Source organism: Ictalurus punctatus, chromosome 15 (genome assembly GCF_001660625.3).
Source record: "Ictalurus punctatus breed USDA103 chromosome 15, Coco_2.0, whole genome shotgun sequence".
Lineage (NCBI taxonomy): Eukaryota > Metazoa > Chordata > Actinopteri > Siluriformes > Ictaluridae > Ictalurus > Ictalurus punctatus.
The window spans coordinates 10197727-10221738 of NC_030430.2; the positions used below are offsets into that span (position 1 = coordinate 10197727).

The 24012-nt window shown below is 37.9% G+C and overlaps 1 protein-coding gene across 1 annotated transcript in view; it reads right to left on the reverse strand.

Annotated features, from left to right (window-relative positions):
* ddx23 (DEAD (Asp-Glu-Ala-Asp) box polypeptide 23) overlaps positions 1–24012 on the reverse strand; it is a 47506-nt gene that overhangs the window by 15270 nt on the left and 8224 nt on the right. The window contains exons 3-10 of the mRNA XM_017487588.3: positions 21820–21927; positions 21609–21702; positions 21455–21520; positions 21001–21139; positions 13749–13882; positions 8396–8508; positions 1791–1934; positions 1402–1627 (exon numbers count right to left, since the gene is read on the reverse strand). Coding sequence (XP_017343077.1) covers positions 1402–1627; positions 1791–1934; positions 8396–8508; positions 13749–13882; positions 21001–21139; positions 21455–21520; positions 21609–21702; positions 21820–21927 — 1024 coding nt within the window. The remainder of the gene's footprint in view (positions 1–1401; positions 1628–1790; positions 1935–8395; positions 8509–13748; positions 13883–21000; positions 21140–21454; positions 21521–21608; positions 21703–21819; positions 21928–24012) is intronic.

Sequence of the window (24012 nt, forward strand, 5' to 3'; positions counted from 1 at the left end):
GCCGTAGTACAGAGACAGAAAAGACGCACACAAAATCCTGCTCACGTAATAAATTCAATCAATGCTGTACTTTTGTGTTTTTTTGTGTCATAGAATGTTTGTTCTGCATGTGCTTCTCTGCACACTACAGGTTTTCATTATCAATCAGAATCCACACCTGATCCACCTGTTTGTTTTAGAAATGCAAATTACAAGGCGATTCCATAATTTTTCCTCAACATTGAGTGATAATGCCATTAATGAAAATAATTTAATTGAACTGGTTTCATTTTGTTTCACAAAGCCAGAATGTTCAGCTATTAAACAAAAATTGTTGTCATATTTGTGAATTTTTATTTATTTATTTTAAAGAGATGCACCAATACTAAATTTCTCACCCAATAACGATAACTGATTAGTCAGAGTGATATCGGCCGATACCTATAGTTCTGCCTTTTATGCCTTCCAAATTAATAATAATTAAGAGATGCACCAATGTATCGGCCGAAGAAGGCTATTTTTCCATGCTATCAGCCATATGGCCAATAGTTTAAAAATATCTGATGATCAGGGCCAACTATATTCTGTCAATCAAAAGAGGGCGGGAAAAGTCATCGATTTTGTGCTGTGTGTACAGTTGATGTCTCGTGGAATGATGACAAAACTGCAGTTTGTAAGCTCTGTAAGGCTAAAATTTTACAGAAGTGAGCAGCAGTGAAATGGGAGTTTTGGCGTCGAGTCGAATTGTATTTTTTTTCCTGTGCTGCTCGAGCTGAATTAAAGGGTCAGTACACTATTGAAAGATTTAAATGAAGATGAGTTCACAAAAATGTATATCACAGAAAAACATATTTGTAAAGTAGTGTATTTCATATCCAGTTAATGTTAATATATTAAAAAAGTTTATATTATATATTACCAGTTCTAGTTGAGTGAATGTGAGACTAACAGGAGGTTTTTTAGAATTCGGTCAATGTTAATATGAATTAATAACATTCAATAAGTTAAGAAATCTTATTTTAATCTTCAGAATTTAGTTCATGTGTTAATGTTAATTTGAGTAATATGTTTTCTGTTCATGAGACCAGTTACTGTGAAACAACTTGTTGAAATGGAGAGTTTCAACAAGTTTTTATTTGCATTTCTTTTAGAATTGTAGAATTAATTATTATTCATTTAAAAGAAGACATATCGGATATAATATATCGGTCCTGATCACCGGATGTTTTTAAACTATGTTTCTAAACCGATTATTGGCCGATACATTGGTGCGTCTCTACTTTTTTATTTGCTACGAAATTTAAAAAAAAAAAAGCTGTGTGAGCATCCTCCAAGTGTGGTGATTCCATAGTTTTTGCCAGGGGTTGTAAGCAAGCTTCACTTTATGAGATACACTAATGCTTTAACATATAAGAAGCCCACCTTGTAGCCACACTTGTCAATGACTTCCAGAATGTGGGGGGGCATATCGTATTCCTTCCAGTTGCGGATGGGGTTAGGGATTTTGCCTCCTTTAGTAGTGATGCTGTAATCCTCCCGGAAGATTCTCCAGTCCCTGTCCGTCATCTCATCCAGCTTCTTCTGAGACCAGTGCCTGTCATCCCAACGCTGTTTGGCCTCCTTTTTACGCATCTTCTTCAGACGCTGCCTATACATAGACACAAAGCAAATAGGCAAAATCTACTTTAGAAAAGCTCACGCCAAAATCAAGGTTTCATGTGGACGTGAAATTGAACATGTGCAGTTTAGAAGAATGGTCAAACATTTTGTTTGCATTTGAATGACTGAGTGAGACCGAGAGAAATGCTCACTCTTCTTGCTCTTTTTCCTCCATGGTGCGTCTTTTTTCCATTAGATCTCCATAGAAACGAGACTGATCTCTCTTCTGCTGTTTGAGGTCAATGCCTGCAATAAATCCTCGGCCATATAACTGCACCTGATGCTTCTCTTTATACCTGGACACACAGAAATACACTATAATCACAATAATAAAACAAACAAGTGCTTCTACTGAAAATTAGTCTAACATTTATAAAAGTCACTTATCAACTGGTAAAACAGTACAAGTCAATTGATATTTACACTTTGTTTTATAATATATATATATATCCAAACCTGCCCATACCTCCATTTTAGGAAGGTCTGAGTAGAGAGACAATTGAATGAACTGTGATTTTAGTTGTTTAGAGTTAGTTGCACTGACTGAGCAGAGAGAAGTGAATTTGTTTTCTTGGTTGAACCTTTTAGAAATGTTTATGTAAACCAAACTAAAACGTTCAGCTGGATTTACAAATGTTTTGTAAAAGGCTGATCATCTTCAAGCTCACTTGCATATGTTGATCACCTGTAACAATCACCTGCTGATTTGCATGTAGAGAGGCCCATAAAACACCATTAAAGTTTAAGTACACAAACAGCTGGGAGCACAAAATGAACAATCAAGGTAAAGGCTGAAAGGCATAAATGGAAATAATTTTGACTCACTTCTATAACAATAAAAATACTTAACAGTCTCCTCTGAAAGTATTGGAAAGGCAAGGCCAATTCTATTGTTTTGCAATACAAAGAAAGGATCTGCTCATGATCCAAAACATACAAGATTACTGGTCTAGCATGTTGGAGGTAGTGTCATGTCTTGGGCTTGCATGGCTGCTTCTGGAACAGGCTCACTTATCTTTATTGATGATGTAACATGATGGTAGCAACAGAATAAATTCAGAAGACTACAGAAACATTGTCTGCTAATGAACAGAGAAATGCATCCAGTCTAATTGGGAGGACAATCATGCAGCAAGACAATGACCCAAAACACACTGCAAACAAACGGACTTCATCAGGGAAAAAGTTTAGGATCAACAACTAAAAAAAGCTACAGTGAATGCAACAGTTTGGCGCAGCCAGTAGCTCGCTGGCTTGATGCAGCTATTGCAAGCAAGGAACATGCAACCAAATATTAAGTGTTAAAGTAAATAAGACTATCTGTTCCATTACTTTTGCTCACCTAAAATTGTGTCGTTTCCCCAAAAGGTCCAAGTTGTTTAACACACCTAGATGTAAATATCAGGAAATGAAAGATGAACTCCTGATTCATCATCTCATTCATCTTTTGAACTCAATCTCAAATATCTTGTGTATAGCAAAAACAAAAGAACAGAGCTTGCCACTCCAATACAGAACAACTGTACTATAATAATAATAATAATAATAATAATAATAATAATAATAATAATAATAAAGCTAGTGAAAAATCTGCTGAGGCATCTGTTTAAATTTATATGTACACAGACCAGACCGTGCTCCATTTATGCAGCAGTATTTCTTTCATTATTGAATGATTAGTTTTATTTGTCTTAATTTACAGGTTTGTGAAGGCTTGCTTTCTTTATTTTTTCATATTCTTTAATTAATCGGAATGATATAAAATGACTTGTTTTCAATAATCTCTAAAGCACTCCTATTAGTCGCTTTGGATAAAGGCACCTGCTAAATGCTTCAAGCGTAATAAAAATAAACAATTTAAATTAGACAGTATAGTCTATATACACTCATAGAACACTTGTGTGATTTTGACTGTGGCATGATTGTTGGTGCCAGACGGCCTGGTTGCAGTATTTTTATAACTGCTCATCTCCTGGGATTTTCATGCACAACTCTAGATCTCTAGAATTTACTCGGAATGGTGCAATAAAGAAAAAACATCCAGTAAGCAGCAGTTCTGTGAATGAAAAACACCTTGTTGATGAGAGGTTAATAGAGAATGTCCAGACTGGTTTCAGCTGACAGAAAGGCTATAGTAACTCTGATAACGACTCTGTACACTTGTGGTGCGCAGAAAAGCATCTCAGAATACACATGTCGAACCTTCAGACAAATGGACTAAAACAGCAGAAGACCACGTCGGGTTTCACTTCTGTCACCCAAGAACAGAAAGCCGAGGCTGCAGTGGACACGTTCACCAAAACTGAGCAGCTGAACACTGGAAAAACGAAGACTGTTCTGACTAACCTTGATTTCTGCTGAGGCACACAAATGGTAGGGTCAGACTTTGGCACGAACAGCATGAATCCATGGACTCAACCTGCCTTGTGTCAACAATCCAGGCTGATGGAGGTGGTGTAATGGTTTGGGGAAGGTTTTCTTGGGACATTTTGGGCCTGTTAATACCAGTCATTTACCAGTCACTATTTGAGTATTGTTGCTGACCATGTGCATCCCTACATGGCCACAATTTACCCCCCTTTTTACCATATCCCACCTTTTGGATGTGGTAGAACAGGAGAATCGCAGCATGAAAGTGAACCTGAAGAATCTGCAGAAATTGTGCGATGCAATCATGTCAACATGGACAAGAATATCTAAGTAATGTTTCCAACATCTTATGGAATCTATGCCATTAATAACAGACAAAGTCAGTGTATAAGTGCAGTAATGCATGAAAATTGTGACTTGAAGGTGATCAAGTAGAGATTTACATTAGTTTTCATATCAGTAAATTTATGAGTAGAATACCTTTATATATATATATATATATACACACACACACACACACACACACACACATACATACATATATACATATACATACACATATACATATATATATATATATATATATATATATATATATATATATATATATATATATATATATATATATATACACACACATATACATATACATACATACATACATACATACATATATATATATATATATATATATATATATATAAACACTTATAACATTTGGCAGATGCCCTTATGGAGAACAACTTACAGAAGTGCTTTAAAGTCTCCATCAATAAATACACCCTGATACAGGTTCACTAGGTCAAAGACTAAGAATACCATCGGTCTAAAAACTCAGTTGGAGAGGTAATACAGAAAGAAAAGCAAACAGATAGCAGTTATTTATTTTGTTTATTTATTTTTTAAGTGGTAGTTTAAGTACTTCAGGAAGAGTTAAGTCTTTAGACGTCATGTGAAGACTGCCAGTGACTCAGATGTTTGGAGATCTAGAGGAAGTTCATTCCACCACCTAGGTGCCAGAACGGAGAAGAGTCTTGATGAATGGCTTCCTTGTACCCAGAGAGATGATGGGACCAGTCGAGCAGTGCAAAAGGAGGGGAGAGTGTGTACGGTGTGATAAGTGCTTTGAGGTAAGTGGGTATTGGTCCGTTGTTGGCTTTATAGGCAAGCATCCATATTTTAAATCTGATACAGGCAGCTACAGGAAGCCAGTGGATGGAGCATAGCAATGGGGTGGTGTGGAAAACTTAAGAAGGTTGAATAAAAGTCGCACAGCTGCATTTTGGATCAGTTGCAGAGGTCAAATGGCACGTGCCATCTGTCCGAAGGTTGAAGTTGAACTTCTTGAATTATGATCCTATGCACACTAGCAAATCCTCCAGGGAATGGCTCAAAAAGAAGAAATGGAGGGTTATGTAATGGTCTAATCAAAGCCTGGATTTGAAACCCATTGAAATGATGTGAGGGATTTGAAACGGGCAGTACATGCAAGAAACCCCTCAAACATCTTGCAACTGAAAGAATATTGCACGGAAGAGTGGTCAAAAATTCCAGCAAGCCGACGCAAGAGATTGTTGGACAATTATGCAAAATGCCTAGTTATTTCTTCTTGAGGGCAATATTAGCTTCTGAAGCCAAGAATGTACTTATTTTTTCCCCACAGAAGAAAACCAAATCTAATTTTGTTAAAATAACAAATATTTATGTTAAATAAATAATTGAAAAAAGCTGCTTTTCTTGTGGTTTTGTTCAGGTATATAAAGTTTATTAGTAGGCACTGTTTCAAAGACGATCAAATGTATGCTTTTCCAAATATGTCAAAAAGCTACCAGGGTGGAGAAACGTTTGCCACAGTGTGATTGGCTCTTAGTAAATTAACAAACAAACGCCTGGCATCATCAGATAAGCTGCTAGGACAACTTCCAGACACCTCTTACAGGGCTGGGAAGGAGACACCCTTCACACACATCTACATGAAGAAGGACTTCTCATTGGACCACAAGTAGACCCTAACCACCAAATTCATTCTTAAGATTTAGGCTAGCGCTGCTATAAAAGTTCACGAGAACTTCTGGATGCAGCAGCAGCTGAAACAAAGAAAGGCCACAAAGACCTATCCAAATCCATTGATACATATGTTGATACAATTCTTAAAATTGAAATAAGCTGTTCTTTACATGAATGTAAAGATGTGTCACAGTTTATGTTAACGGAAAAAGACTGTGGACAAGAGTTATATGAGCTGACCTATTAACACACATGTATAGAATTTTCTATATTATATTCTAGTTGCAACAGTATGTGAACCTCTAGGATTAGCATTTAATTTGATGGTCAGTTGTTTTCAATCAATGCTATCACAATCACGTATGAGCAAACTGTTTTATTTAAAGTACAGAGATCTTTCAAAGTCTGATCTTCACAACACATGTTCATGGAAGTGCATCATGGAACGAACAAAGGAGATTTCTGAGGACCTCAGAAAAAGAGGATGTTTATCAGACTGGAAAAAGTTATAAAACCATCTCTAAAGAGTTTGGACTCCACCAATCCACAGTCAGACAGATTATGTAGAAATGGAGGAAATTCAAGATTATTGTTACCCTTCGCAGGAATGGTCGACTAACAAAGATCATGGTTTGGGCCTGTTTTTCTGCATCTGAGCCAGGGGAACTTGCCATCATTGATGGAACAATGAATTCTGAACTATATAAGAAAATTCTAAAGGAAAATGTCAGGATATATGTCTGTGAATCTCAAGAGAAAGTGGGCAATGTAGCAAGACAACGACCCTAAGCACACAAGCCATTCTACCAAAAATGGTTAAAGAATAAAGTTTATGTTTTGGAATGGACAAGTCTTGTCCTTAATCCAATAGAAAAGTTGTGGAAACCCACCACTATCCCAGAGTTGAAGCTTTTCTATACTGAGGAACAGGCTAAAATTTCTCCAAGCCAATGTGCAGGACTGATCAACAGTTAAAGGAAATGTTTAGTTGCAGTCATTGCTGCACAAGGGGCTCAACACCAGTTACTGAAAGCAAAGGTTGCCATACTTTTGCTACTCACAGATATGCAATATTGGATTAATTTTCTCAATAAATAAATGACAAGTAAAATTTTTGTGTTTCATTTGTTTAATTGGGTTCACTTGATCTACTTTTAGGACTTGTGAAAATCTGATGTGTTAGGTCAAATGTATGCAGAAATATAGAAAATTAGAATCTGATTTATTGAACAATTTGGATTGTTAACATACTGTTAAGGTAAAATTCCTTAGCTGGTGCCCCGATGTAAAAGGAGGGAGTGGTCATCTGACATACTCATAGATCCACATTGTGATGGACCAACGACGAGGTTCAGGTCTTAAGTATTTATGCCAAAGACTAAATACAGCGGGAACTGGAAACGGCGACCCGCAATGAAAAAGAATACTTAAAAGTATCAAGTCAGTTAAGCGGGCTGGGCGTTGTTCACATAGGACAACAGTGCAGAGAGAAGCTTGTGCGCACACGTTCGTCTCAGTCATCACAACAATAGCGGATAAAATCCAACTGCTTACTTCAAGTCTAGCATTATGAGCATTCTGAATTCGCTTTACTACCACTGCTCGTGTCGTTTCCAGCATTTTCTCAATTACTGCTTCAGCAAAGCAATACATCACAATCAAAAGCAGCACAGCTTGAATCTCCTCCGTGTTTCTTGTTGTTGCAATGTCGTTATCAGATTTCAGAAAATAGACTATCCGTTTTTTAAACACGAACTTTTATCCAAAGATTAAAAAAAACCAAATTCGCTCCATGACCGGGAATCAAACCTGAGTGGGCAGCATGGGAGTGCTAAATCCTAACCACTAGACCACCAGTTTAGTTGCTGCGAACTCGTTACTGTTCAATTATCACATCATTAAAATCAGCTTACTTTTTGTCAGTAATCACTTTGACTGTAGCATACTTCTAGGCTTAATATACTCAACAAGGTCTTGTCACACACAGTCATACGTCACTAGACTAATCTGCCCAATCTTCACAGTATTTTAGACCGCAATGGTAACGAAGACAACAAAGGTCTGGAGGAACCAAATGGTCCCTTGAAAAAAGTTCCTGGGATCAATTGTTCTGGGTCATTTCAATGGAAAATTGGCTTACGTCATCGGCGCCTTGAGAAAAAAAGTCACTATATTATGTGTCTCTCCCCAATATACCCTATTATATTAAAAAGTGCAAAAGGTATGTGGTAGAGATGCAACTGAAATCATAACTAAATATAAAATCAAAAGTAACTAACCTCCATATTTATGCTCACCTAAATTTTGAAATTACTTTGCAAATAACTCTACATGACACTGAAAGTGCACAGACTGATTAGATTATCTTTTTGATACTCACAACGGGTTATAATCAATTGATGTGTCCTCAGAAGCATCCCACTCGAACACAAACTTCCGATCATTGAGGTGCCTTGTGCGACGCCGTTTCTTCATTCCACCTAGATAACGCTCCTGTGAAAGAAACAGGATCAATAGAATAAAAAAATCCACTATAAAGCATCATGTGCAAGTAAAATAAATTTCTTGTTTTCAGGTCTACATTTTTACATATTAACCTATTAATATTAGAGATGCACCGACGTATCGGCAGATAGTTTAAAAACACCCGATGATCAGGGCCGATTATATCCCGTCTATCTATAGATCTCCGAGAGATAGATACATATATATGTGTGTGTGTGTGTGTGTGTGTGTGTGTGTGTGTGTGTGTGTGTGTGTGTGTGTGTGTGTGTAGTGCATCCGGAAAGTATTCACAGCGCTTCACTTTTCCCACATTTTGTTGTTACAGCCTTATTCCAAAATGGATTAAGTTCATTATTTTCCTCAAAATTCTACAAACAATACCCCATAATGACAACGTGAAAGAAGTTTGTCTGAAATCTTTGCAAATTTATTAAAAATAAAAAACAAAAAAAAGCACATGTACATAAGTATTTACAGCCTTTGCCATGACACTCAAAATTGAGCTCAGGTGCATCCTGTTTCCACTGATCATCCTTGAGATGTTTCTACAACTTGATTGGAGTCCACCTGTGGTAAATTCAGTTGATTGTACATGATTTGGAAAGGCACACACCTGCCTATATAAAGGTCCCACAGTTAACAATGCATGTCGGAGTACAAACCAAACCATGAAGTCCAAGGAATTGTCTCTAGACCTCTGAGATAGGATTGTATCGAGGCACAGATCTGGGGAAGGGTACAGAAACATTTCCGTAGCATCGAAGGTCCCAATGAGCACAGTGGCCTCCATCATCCGTAAATGGAAGAAGTCTGGAACCAGCAGGACTCTTCCTAGAGCTGGCAGCCCGGCCAAACTGAGCGATCGGGGGAGAAGGGCCTTAGTCTGGGAGGTGACCAAAAACCCGATGGTCACTCTGACAGAGCTCCAGTGTGTCTCTGTGGAGAGAGGAGAACCTTCCAGAAGAACAACCATCTCTGCAGAACTCCACCAATCAGGACTGTATGGTAGAGTGGCCAGACGGAAGCCACTCCTCAGTAAAAGGCACACGAGTCTGCCTGGAGTTTGCCAAAAGGCACTTGAAGGACACTCAGACGAAAAATTGAACAAAGATTGAACTCTTTGGCCTGAATGGCAAGTGTCATGTCTGGAGGAAACCAGGCACCACTCATCACCTGGTCAATAAAATCCCTACTGTGAAGCATGCTGGTGGCAGCATCATGCTGTAGGGATGTTTTTCAGCGGCAGTGGGAGACTAGTCAGGATCGAGGAAAAGATGAATGCAGCAATGTACAGAGACATCCTTGATAAAAACCTGCTCCAGAGCGCTCTGGACCTCAGACTGGGGTGAAGGTTTATCTTCAACAGGGCAACAACCCTAAGCACAACAAAGGAGTGACTACAGGACAACTCTGAATGTCCTTGAGTGGCCCAGCCAGAGCCCAGACTTGAACCCGACTGAACATCTCTGGAGAGATCTGAAAATGGCTGTGCACCGACGCTCCCCATCCAACGTGATGGAGCTTGAGAGGTCCGGCAAAGAAGAATGGGAGAAACTGCCCAAAAATAGGTGTGCCAAGCTTGTAGCATCATACTCAGAAAGACTTGAGGCTGTAATTGGTGCCAAAGGTGCTTCAACAAAGTATTGAGCAAAGGCTCTGAATACTTATTCTTAAAATCACTGTGAAGACCTTTAGTATATAATATGTATTTTTGTGTTTGCTTTACATTTTTCTTTTTTTATTTTCTTTTTTAATTAAATTTACTCTTACTTCAACAATAACAGAATATTTCACTTATTAGCTTTTCAACCTTTTAGGCTGTTAACTGGCCCAACTAGTGATCGCAACCATCTGATTTTCCTTAGCAGTTACTAGCTACAACCTTACAACCAACGGAGATCATATGGAAACATAGAAACACTATAGCTACCACTTGCCGGGTTTTCCCTACCATAGAAAGGCTTAAGCGCAGAGCGTAAGTGTATTTGTGGAGCACCTTAAGACAAATGAAAATAAAAAGGCATTTAGGCAACATATCAGAATGAATGTAAAAATGGTGAGAGTTCAATGCACTGACCAAAAAAAAAACAAATTAAAGAATGGAGAAATGTCTTGATCTCAAATGGAAAAGTAAGCTGGCAACAGGAATGAGTGATCAGATATTGGACACGAGTTTGTGTGATTGGGGAGTGACAGATGCTCATTGGCAAGCTATTCAAACAGCTGATGGGATATTTCTCTGTACTGTCAACTTGGGATGGTAGTTACAACCATACATTTTCCTTAACAACTACTAGCTACAACTTTGCAACCAACTGAGATCATATTGAAACCACCTAGAAACACCATAGCTACCACAGGAGGACTTACAACAGCCTGCTAGCAATACCCTAGCAAACAGTTGGCATAGCATAGCAACCATTTAGCAACCCTCTACCAACCAAAATGGTTCTCATAGTAATGACATAGCAGCACCCTAACCACCAGTTGGGTTAGCCTAGCCACCACTTAACACCTAGAAACCAACTGGATTAGCCAAACAATACCCTATCATCAACCAACGGGGTCAGCCCATCAACCACCTAGCACCACCCTAGCAACCAACTGGGTTTCCATAGCAGTCACTTAGCAACACCATACCAGCCAACTTATATTTACTAGCAACATTTAACCATTAAAAATGTTATACCATAGCCTTTTAACCTTTACAGGCGTAACTAAGTGGCAACACCCTAGCATAACCCACTTAGCAACCAGATGGAATAACAGAGTTGCATTTTAGCATTTACAACCATTAAACATCTTTCAGAATTTTTATCATTTTACCCTTTACATATTACAAACTTTTAGGCTTTTAACATTTATATGTCTAAGATTAAATTTTTTTTTTTAAATACAATTTTGAAATCAGTGACAACAAAAAAAGGGCCGGTGTGGGTGCAGGCTTTCCTTCCAATCAAGCAGGAGCCACACCTGATTCCAAGAGTTTAATCAGTTGAGCTTGGCTTTCAATAGACAGGTGTGGCTTCTGATTACTTGAAATTAAAACCTGCACCCACACCGGCCCCTCACGGATAAGATTGGATACCCCTGGTTTAATACATTTAGCAAGTTTACCAAGTCATGTCAAGCCAACTAAGTTCATTCACAACTTTAGTCATTCAGTTTTATTATTCTAGTTTCATTTTGGATTAACTCCTCCTAGGGGTTTTAACCTACATTCACAGAACTTTCACAGATTATCCGACTTATATCTACAAGGTGTGCTTGTGCAAGCTATTTGGGCTTTAAAGCGTTCAGCTACTGGCCCTTTCTAAAATCTCTAAATATATAATCATTTTGAAATATATTTTTCATGTTTTGAGCCCATTTACTGCAATACAAATTCAGGCACAGTTAGGTTTAATTTTACCTTAAAGTTCATTTCAGTGTTATTATTATTATTCCAGTTGATTTTCTGCATTTACAGTCCCCAAAACCAACTCTACCATGTCCGGACTGACACTGAGAAGTTTGCTAGTTTACAGGTTTTGGAAATATTCATCTGTTCACCTACAGAACACATGTTCTTTTCAGTTATTCAGTCACCCAGTCATTTTCTTATGCTGGCTGTTTAATCTTTTAACAAGCACACAATGAAATACTTGTGCAAAAAACTTATGGTTATTCCTTCTAATTAAATCATTCATCTAGTTAAATAGAATTTCATTGATTCTTTAAAAAAAAAAAAAATCACCATTTAGTTTAACAATAATGGATGTCACTGTTTTTGTTAAATATGAGAAATAAACCCTGAGGACTGTCAGTTTCTCTTTTATTTATGTTTTTTTTTTATTTCATCATCTTTTTGATAATCATTGTAAAACAATTAAAATTTATGCTTGTGAAATTGCACATGAATCTAGTTCACAGCTGATTGACAGCAGGCAGTGAACTTCTGCTAAGTTACTTCAGTTTACCATCCAGGCAGTAACATTTTAGCACAATACTGGGGCATGACTAATGTATGACAATACTGTATGACAATTCTGTCATATTGGGGCATGACTAATATTATACCTTCATAATGGCAAGAGTAAAAAGTCAAAAACAAGGTGTGCGTTTCATCTTTTCACTATCTACTGACATTTTTAGCTTGGTAACCTGATTAATGAGTAGTAGTGCTGGCGAGATGTATTATGTACGTATACATTAGGTCAAAAAACACTCATTGTAACCCCTTGGGAAATATTGGAGATGATTTTATGATGATTTTAAAGGGAAATATTGGAGATGATTTTATGAAGATTACATATTGGAATTACAATTATAAATGTGTAGCTGAACTGCCTGTTAAATTAAAATTTTCACTGTCTCATTACCTCCGCTTAGGTCTTTTACATGATCGCAAGTCAAACAATTCCCTCTCAATCATCAAATTGATCACATGGACCTTTTAAAACGAACCATGATATTAGCTATGCAATTTGGTGAATATTTTGGGGTGTAGTTTTACTATTTCACGTGTCTGTAAATGCATCTATTTTCCTCTAATACAAGAGTCTCCACAAAGGGTTTGTGTGGCTGCAGGTTTTCATTCTAACCAAGTAGGAGCCACACTTCATTCCACTTGTTTAATCAGTTAATTCTGGTCTCCAATCAGTTATCAAGTGTACCTCCTATTTGATTGGAATGAAAACCTGCAGCCACACCAGCCCAGTCTGGATAAGATTGAAGACCCCTTCTCTAATCAATTCCACTCCACCTTTTTTAAATGATCATAAACCAGACAATTCTGGTTGAAACTACATATATGAGAGATCAAATTGATTGTGTGGCTTCATGTCATTAGCTAAGAATTATTTCCCTACTGTCGTTAACCTACACAATGCTTCCTGCTTCTCTTTCATACCAGCAATATGGATGGGGAATTAGGTACAACTTAGTTCTTCTCTTCATAATAAAAAATTTGTTTTTCTGTCTAAAAAAATATGGACAGTGAATAGGGACAAATTAGCCCAGGGTAAATGCAACATTATGTAACAGATGAAAAATTATGATGTGTGTGTGTGTGCGCACACGTGTGTCTGTGTAACAATCGGCTGACATTGATTTGCAGTGCAACACACCTACATTTTCTGCAGGAACTGCAATATCTAGTTAATATATACACGTTACACTGTTATACCTTTCAAGTAACAGGTATAGCTTGGAGCTTTTATTTCTTTATTATTTGAAAAGATCCTCACTTTGATGGCCTGAAGTTCTTTGCCCTTGTCCTTCTCCTCCCTTATCTTTTGCCGACTCTCATCATCTTCGTTTCCATTGCTCTCTCTCTCCATCCGCTCCCTGCGTTCACGCCGCTCCCTCTCCTGGGGATCCTCTGTAAAACGTAAAAAATCATATTACAAGGGTGACCACAGATACACCAGTGAGAACTTCAATGTCTCAACAGGCCTCATCAAAAAAAATAAATAAATAAATAAATAAATAAAAAATAAAAAATGGTGGTGTTCATGAAAATCCCCATAAATTTGGAAAAACATTCATTTCTTCCTGATGAGTAGACTAACTAATGTTAACCATGACTTGATCAAAACATAATTTGCATAGTGCATTACTGCACTTTTCTATATATTATAAATAATGATGCGTTTAAATTGCTTATTTTTATTACATTTACAGAATTTAACAGCTAGCCGTATCCAGAGCAAATTATGAAAGTTCTTTGGAATCCATCAAAAACATGCAAGTTCACTAGATTGGGATTAAGAATACCATCAAGAATGTTTTGTGAAAACCAGCTGTTCTATGTTATTGACATTAATTAAAGAATATGAAAAGGAAGTGAACCAACACAAACCATAAATTAAGACAAATAATACTAATCCTTAAATTAAGACAAAAGAATCGCCGCCATATAAATAAAGGATGGACTGGTCTGTGCACAGCCATACGCCGTAAACAAATGCCTCAGCTGATAAAAAATTTAGCAAATTCCTATTATTATTATAATTATTATTATATTATTAAATATTTTATGGACATAGAAGGGAGTCAAAATCATTTACATTTCTGTCTTTCAGTGTTTACCCACGTCATCTGGTGTGCCCAGCTGTCTGTGCACTTTTTTCTTTTAAATCAAAAGTTAATGTTTTTTTCACCAATTATTTTTATAGATTATATTTATACTTTGAAAGTATCAAAAGTATTTAAGCTTTAGGGGAGATATCCATCATAAGTTATTGATAGCGGTGCATGATCTGAAAATACAATAGCATATTATTCACAAGAACTAGTCAGGGGGAGAAGATTCTTATCTAAGAAAAAATAATCAATACAGAAATATGTTTGATGGACAGATTTATGATCAATAATAATAATAATAATTATTATTATTTTTATTTTTTTTTAAAAAAAAGCTTCTGGAGGCAGGACTAAGAAAACACCAAACATCAGCTATCCCACATGTGGGATAAAAATTTTTAAAAAGCTGATAAAATTACAAAATGTTTCAATGACGCTTTGGAGATGTCGGTGTACCAGCTGGTGTTTATTCTTAGGGACTTTAATACCTTTGATAATTCTGCACATCTTCCAGCTCTTCAGCAATATATCACATGCCCGACACTTTCGACACATATCTTGGACAAATGTCTTGGGAATATTTTGGATGCCTATAAAGCAGTGTCGAGACCTGCCCTAGGAAAATTAGATTATAATTTTATTCATCTATTGCCAAAATATAGACAGAAAATTAAAAGGGAGAAAGCTGCTTTATGGAATATACAGCAGTGGTCAGAAGAAAGCATGGAAGAACTTAACTTTTGCTTTGAGACAACAGACTAGCAGGTGTTCTTTGATTCAAGTAAAGATGTTCATAAACTCACAGATGTTATCACATCATACATACACTACTCTGAAGATACAATAATACCTGTAAAGGCATTAAGGGTTTATTCTAATAATAACTCATGGTTAACCAAAGAGTTGAAGGAATGTCTTAATGAAAAGAAGTTTGCTTTTATTCAGGGAGATACTGTGAGAGTTAAAGACTGAGAAAGAATTTAGAACAAAAGTAAGGATAGCCAAAATGAATTTCAAGAATAGAGTTGAACAGAAATTTTACTTAGGAAATGTAAAACAAGCATCGGAAGGATTGCACATAATGATGGGGAAAGAGAGAGCACAACAAGAAGTGCAAACTGAAGATTGTGCAAGATTTGTTAATGCTTGGTTGGCATGAAAACCTGCACCCACACTGGCCCTTTCCGGATAAGACTGTCCACCCCTGCTCTAGGGGGATCAGGGGCATGCTTATGGTGGCAAAACCAAGCACGTTATTGACTGCTTCAAGTGCTGACACTTAATGAACACTTCATGAGTCTTTTTTTTTGTTGATAGCTTTCGATTGATACCCTTGCAACATCCTACATTTAGTAATATAATATATGTAATGTAGGGTATCTATACCAAGTGTTAGACAGTAAGTGTTCAAGCAGTTTAATAGTAAACGTTTGCATTCTTGGGATGTTGATAGATAGAAATCCATCCAACTGATATCATCATACCTATAAACAATATCTAGTAAGATGATTATATTCATATAGTAGGACTCCATAATTCATTGGGAGCACTCAGACAAATCATTGGCTTAGTAATAGAGGGTTGTGACTTTACTGTTGTGACTTGAAGCCACTGACTCCAGCATTGCTTCAAGGGAATGAAATACTCATTTTAGAGAAAGATTTGGTTATAAGTCATATTGCTACCTTGTAAATAAGATTTGTCAATTATATTTCATTATTAAGCTTTCTATCCTATGTACAAGGTGTCCTACACCTCACCCACAACAATGAAATAAGTTGTGCTTTAACTATAATTAATTGCTGTAATATACTGCACATGGGGAAGTTTTGCCTTCTTCACAAGCTCCAGTGATGGCTCTTTTTAGGTTATTGCTGGCTTATAGTGTTGGATGGATGGATTGCGATCTATTAACATCCCAAGAACGCAAAGGCTAGCTAGTAAGCTGGTAGAACACTTCCTGTCTATTAACAACTGGTAAAGATACCTGGTATTTACATATATTATAAATACATTATGTAGTATGTTGCAAGGGTATCAATCAAAAACTAAATCAACAAATATATTTTTAAAAATACTGAAATGAAGAATGTACATTGAAGTCACATCTCTCATGAACAGGTAACTTCGCTAAGCACGGTGGCAGGTAGCCAATCAGAAGAGATTTCCCAAAAAATGAGCTAGAAAATGATGTTTGAGATTACATTAAAGACAGTTTGGCCCACCCACTGCTGACAAAAAGAAAAAAGTATTCACGTGAACAGAAGCAAAAATTGAGAAAAGAAACAGCCCCTGAACATGGGGAATGATTTCGCTTGTACATACAGATTTTTAAAACATACAGGGTTTAAAAAGAGCATGCAAGTTCTCCCCTTTCCAACAGTGTACATCTATTTTCCTCTCATGGTTGTAATTTACTTCACGTGCGAGTGGAAATAACAGGCGAGCGACAGTAACGCCCAGATTTTTGCCACAGATTTGCCGCCATGTGATTCCAGTGTGTGAGCATGCATACAGCAGGGGGAATGGGAGCGGAACAGTCTGACTGACTTGTAATGAATGAATGAATGCCTTTTATTGTCACTATACACATGTACAATGAAATTAAGAGCCACTCCTTTTTGTTCCGTGCCAACATGTACATAAAATAAACAAGATAGAATAAAATAAAAAAATAAATATAACACGAAATAAGTAAAAAATAAACAAACAAACAAACAAACAAATAGTCCCGGGGGTGGGGGGTGGGGGTGGGGGGGGGGACTATAAAATGAACAGTTCTGAGACACTATATACCTATACTGTGAAATCAGTACATGTTTAGAATGGTTATAGCTTTTGGGAAAAAACTATTCTTAAATCTATTAGTCCTTGTTCTGATGCACCTGTAACGTCTCCCTGAGGGCAACAGATTAAACAGATCAGAGCCAGGGTGAGAGCTGTCCTTAATGATGGTTTTTCCTCTGCTGAGGCAACGGGAGGTGTAAATATCCATCAGGGAGGGGAGAGGGCAGCTAATGATCTTCTGTACTGCTCTTATTACTCTTTGAAGCCTCTCCCTGTCTGCCGCGGTGCAGCTACCGTACCACACCGTGATACAGTATGTCAGCAGGCTCTCGACGGACGAGCGGTAGAAGGTCAGCAGCAGATTGGGGTCCAGATTGTACTTCCCGAGAACCCTCAGGAAGTGTAGCCGCTTTTGAGCCTTCTTAATAACCGTTGTGATGTTGTCTGTCCAGGAGATGTCAGCAGAGATAAGGATGCCAAGAAACCGGAAGGTGTGGACCATCTCCACACTCACCATTGATGAAAAGGGGGGCTAGCTCAGTGTTATGCTTCCTGAAATCTACAATGATCTCCTTGGTTTTCTTAGTGTTTAGAGCCAGATTGTTCTCTGAACACCAGGCTACCAAGTTCAGGACCTCCTCTCTGTAGGCTACCTCATCTCCCTTTGAGATGAGTCCGACCACTGTGGTGTCGTCAGCAAACTTGACGATAAGATTATCATTGTGGACCGGACTACAGTCGTACGTGTAGAGAAAGTACAGGAGGGGGCTCAGCACACAGCCCTGTGGAGAACCGGTGCTCAACGTGCGAGTGGAGGAAAGGTGGGGTCCGAGTCTCACTGTCTGAGACTGGTTAGTGAGAAAGTCCTTTATACAGGCACATGTGTGTGTGTGTGTGTGTGTGTGTGTGGGGGGGGGGGGGGGGGGGGGGGGGCAATAGTGACCAATTTGGTGATGAGAATATCCGGAATGATTGTATTAAAAGCCTAACTGCAATCCACAAAAAGCATCCGGACGTAGTTCTGTTGCTGCTCTAGATGTCTCAACACGGAGTGGAGAGCTACGGCGATAGCATCCTCTGTGTATCTGTTTGTACGATATGCAAACTGATAAGGATTGGGGGGAGGTAGTCCTTGATGTGCTGAAGAACCAATCTCTCAAAGCACTTCATGATAACTGGAGTGAGGGCCACAGGACGATAATCATTTAGGATAGTGGTGGGAGACTTCTTTGGCACTGGAATGATTGTGGCTGATTTTAGGCAGGGTGGGATGACTGCTTGGGCCAGGGAGAGATTGAAGATTCTGGTAAAGATGTGGGCAAGCTGGTGGGCACAGGATCTGAGCACCTTACCAGGTACACCGTCTGGGCCAGCAGCTTCCCTGGGGTTCACTGCCAGAAACATCCGTCTAACATCGTGTTCACAGTAAGTAGAGTGGTGCAGGAACCAGGAGGGGATGGAGTCAGGGCTGGACTGGTGCGGGAGCCAGATGAGGGTGGAGGCAAGGCTGCAGCAGATGAGTGCTGTTGTTGTGATGTTTCAAAGCGAGCAAAGAAGCAATTTAGCTCTTCTGCCAGCATCGCACTCAGGTCTCCTGTTGTCGCATCACGGCCTCTGTAGTTTGTGATGTCTTGTATGCCCTGCCACACCTCTCGTTTATTTTTACTGAACAGGTGGGACTCTATGCTCCTCTTATGGTCCGCCTTAGCTTCCTTAATACCACCTTTCAGGTTGGCACGAGCGGCTCTATACAGAGCTCTATTACCAGACTTGAAGGCAGCGTCGCGGGCTCTGAGGAGTGTGCGGACCTGGTTGGTCATCCAAGGTTTCTGGTTTGGGAAAAGCCGAATGTTTTTGTCCACAGTCACATTTCCGATACAGAACTTGATATAGTCCAGTACCGTTCCTGTTAATGTTTCTAGCTCCTGATGTTCAAATGAATCCCAGTCTGTCTGTCTGTCTGGAGTGAGAGATGCTTTAACGAAGCAATGGCTCAAAACAGAGATCTTTAATGTTTTCGGTTCATTATGAAACTGTGATGAGACAAATTAGACTGTGGCAGGATGCCACAGTCTAGATAGATAGATAATTTATTTTTGTCCTAATATAGGAAATTTGTTTCCACCTTGGGTGCATAGAAAAACAACCACCACCATACATACAAACCATTAAACAATCATGGCATAGAGAGGAGAAGGGAACAAAAAGAAAAAAAAAATCAGGATAATACAACAAATGCCAGAGCATATGATGACATCACAATGGCTGATTACCTATGCGTTTAATGCTCATATAGCCATAGGAACAAAACTCCTACCATAACTGGCCTTTCTACACATAGGTAGTCTATACCTGCGGCCAAAAAGAAGGGGGTTAAAATATTGATAAAGTGGGTGGTCTGGATCATTAAAAATTTTATGTGCCTTCCGGAGCATATATGAAATGACACAGTCTGATTAATTAGGGGTGGGAATATCAATATTTTTTCCTCGCTAAATTACTTATCTTCAAGAGTTTGTTCTTACTGGTAACTGTTAGCATATGGAAAAAACAAACGGCACCATATATAAGAACCGGCTCAATAATACTTCGATACAGAAGAAGAAGCAGACTAGGCTGAACAGACAGATATTTAAATTTACAAATAACTAAGTCTCTGTTGACAGCACTTATAAATACCTAGAGTGTTCTGATTGAAGTTGAGATGTTTATCCAATGTAATGGCCAGATATCTGAAATGCTCCAGCCTTTCAACCATCTCTCCTTTAATGATAATACTGGAAGGATGGGTCAGTGTTTTGGAAGAGCTAAAAACCAGTTCCTTAGTCTTCATGATATTAAGATGGAGAAATTTATCATCACACCATGTACTAAAATGTGCTATGGAGCGTTGATAGTCCAAAAAAGAATCATTGTCCTTATTAAGCAATGCAAGAATGGCAGTATCATCTGCATATTTAAAGTAATGAGTGGTGGTGACTGGACTCTGACAGTCATTTGTATAGAGAATATAAAGAAGTGGGCTATGTACACACCCCTGAGGGGTGCCAGTGTTGAGAACAATAATGGGCGATAATGCATTGTTCACCTTTACCACTTGTGGTCTAGGTAATTAATGGCAAACAATGGTAACTATATGCAAATGAGAGGTGTTGGGAACGCACTCTGCTGGGTTTTGCTGCAAAAATAAGAAGCAAGTGCGAAGTCTCCAGAAGAATTGTGGCTGGTTCAGCAAGATGCTCAATAAAACTTATCAGCTGATTTCCTTATAAAACTGCACAAATTGTACCGGAGACTATTATTTATTTTTTGGTCACACCAAATATTGGCTGTTTCATTCACTACTGTTTACTGCTCTTTGCAGTATTTTATTTAATGTAGAAACATTTAATTTTATTATTTTGACAGCATCTTTGCGCTACAGCATTTCTTTGCATGCGCCTAAAACTTCTGCACAGTAGTCTATATTTAAAAAACTTCCTAGTTCCAGGTGCAAAGTCGAAAGATTTTAATTTAATGGAATACTTGGAATTTGATCTAATCACTCATCCCCCCCCCACCCCCAAACAGAAAAGCAGTTTTCTTTTTTAACCAAACACAATTTACCAATTTCTCTCCAGTCCTCACCTAACATCTTTCTTCCAATATCCTGAAAAACCCTCCTTTTTCTCCTTTCCTCATCAATTTGCCGCCGTCGTTCTTCTGTCTGCTGCTCCCTGCGTTTCAGAGCCTCTGCCTCTCGTTCAGCCTTAGACAAGAACTTCGGCTACACAAAACAGAAAAGCAATTATCTACTTATTTAGGAGCAATGAATATCAAACATACACTGAACATATAATGAATGATGTCCTACCCAACGTCACGTTAGGTCAGAAAATAAGGTTTGAATACGTGTTTGGTAAAACGTGATCATGCAGTGATCAAAATTGTTATTCAGAACATTGCTTAATTAGACATATTTAGCTTTAAAAAAAAAAAGATTTAAAAAAAAAAAAAAAAAACAACAACAACAACAAATAGCCAAATTACTAATATTTTATGTTGTTTGTCACTATTTTGTAAGCAATTTCTTTTTCCTCACCTTGGACTCTGCCTCCTCCTCTGCTTTCTTCTTAGCCAGCAACTCCTCCAGAGACAATGGCTGAACCTGAAACAGATTGAAATAAAGAGAAGAGAAATAAACACAAAAGGTACCAAAGTCATCTTGAAATAAACTGTTCCATAATGGGGGGTACCTTCTCTTTTTTCTTTTCTTCCTGATCCTCTTCCTCCATCTTCACATCTTTTTCTCGCTTAACTTTTGTATCTTTGGATTTAGGTGAAGTGCTCCTGAAGAGAAAGGAGAACATCAAGCTAATAATGATGAATAGTTCTTTCCCCCCATTTATCTTGCTATTAAGCCAACAGGTTTTGGTACCCACATGTAAAAACTGGCACACAGGTTACCTGGATTTCTTATTCTTGTCTTTGACCCCTCTGTGGCTGTCCCGATCTTTACGGCTTCTCTCCCTGTCCTTCTCTCTGTCTCTTTCTTTGTCTTTCTGTCGGCGATCTCTGGAGAGCCAAAACAGAAAGAGCTTAAATTAATGTTCTAATAAACACCAAGAATGACTAGGCTATACATTTTTCCAAAAATAAAGAGCAACTCCAACTGCTTTTTTTCCCCAGTTGTCACACACCCTTCGCACCATAATCATGGAGGACGTCAAGCATAGAAAGACGCTCCCTTGTTATTTATTTGCCAGTAGAACAAATATAGAGGTGTGTATTTTGATATGTTCATAGTTTAAATACGAACCGACAAAACTTCATTTGCACCCTTGCCAAAACATAATAGTAGCAAGTCTTTAGCTGTTCTGTTCTAAAGCTCCCCTCACCTACATGCTTGTCAAAAGACTTTATGATCCCATTATTTAGTACATTAATTAAACTGTGGGTCAACAATTTCAGCACAGCTGCATGCATATCTGAGACTGATAGAACTAGCCCACAAGCTAACACTATCTAGGTGTCTGAAATACATTGTAGAGTATGTGAGTACTTTTATTACCCGATCTGTATTTTCAATGCGTTAAATTATCTAGTACATTAAACCACATGTTTTTCAAACTCAAGGCCTCAGTGTGAATACAGCTCGCTGAATGGCCTGCGTGAACCTGAAAAAAATACTGCTGAAGTGGCCTGCAGTGTCTACTACTCTACATTTCACAACTTAGATCTAAATACCTAGACACTGAATTGGCTTAGTTGCCATACAGTTAGGAAGTTAGCATCGCCACCATATTGGGGGAGTATACAGCAGACTTTACAGACACTGCAACAAGGCATTATATTTCACAAGCACTACTTTTTGTTGCTTTTGATCACATTGATCATAATGGTCAGTGAATGCATGTACAGACATAGTCTGAATTCTATAGTTGTTAACCTCATTTACTTTGACAAAAGGTCACTACTAAATGTCCTAGATTGTTGTTTTATCGTTATTTCATCCATAAATGTTCAAAAGACATCATGCTACCATTTACATATGGTGCAGGAACTGTGACACAGTAACAGTGAATCTTTGGAAAAACTAAAACACTAAGGTTGTAGTCTGTTTTGGATTGAGTAGTCAATAATTTAGATTTAAGTAGCTTCATCCAGGGGTCAGTAGTTTGAACTATAAAATTCAATCAGCTCTCATCATAAACATACAAGTCAAACTTGACAACTATGATCTCCAATATTATAATAATAGCATAGTATTAATTATATAATTATCATTCATACGCAACACAAATTAACATTAGTATCTATTATAATACATCTTATGATCACACATTATATACATACATACACACACATATATATATATATATATATATATATATATATATATTTATTATACACACACACACACACACACACACACACACAGAGTGAGAGAGAGAATAATGAATGACTACGTTTACATGGACAGCATTAATCTAATTATTGACCTTACTCTGATTAAGATAATAATGTGATTAAGGTGTTTACATGAGTCGCTTTTAGAATACTCCTGTCATGTTCCCGTTTTACATGTTTTAGAACATAATTAGATTAAAACAGCCCGCGTCATTAAGTCACCGTGCCACGCCGTCCAACGTCCCTCCAGAATTTCACGTATCAACATACAGTTCGTCTTCGTTATGGTACCGTATACAGTTTTTATTAATTTTTTTTACGAACACTTTAAGTGCAGTTAATTATTTGTCATGTTATACGTGCTAATACACAACTGCTTGAAGCCGTATAGACAACTGCTTGAAGCGGTGGGTCTGTCCCAAATCGCGTACTTGCCGTCTATATAGTAGCCGAGATGCATGTATTTTTCCCCACTACAGGCCTATAGTAGGAAAGTATGCGATTTGAGACGCGTCCGAACTCTCGTTCACCGTAAAACGTAAAACTGCCGTGTGTGCTCGTGTCCTGTCGCAAAATGCGGTGAAAACTCCCACACGACGTTCATAATGTGATTAAGGTGTTTACATGTCTGTAATACACGTCCACAATGCGACTAAAACAGGAGTACTCCACCTGTCTTAATTCGATTATTGCTTACCTTGATTATAACCTTAATTAGATTAAGGTAAGTAAAAATTGCTGTTTACATGG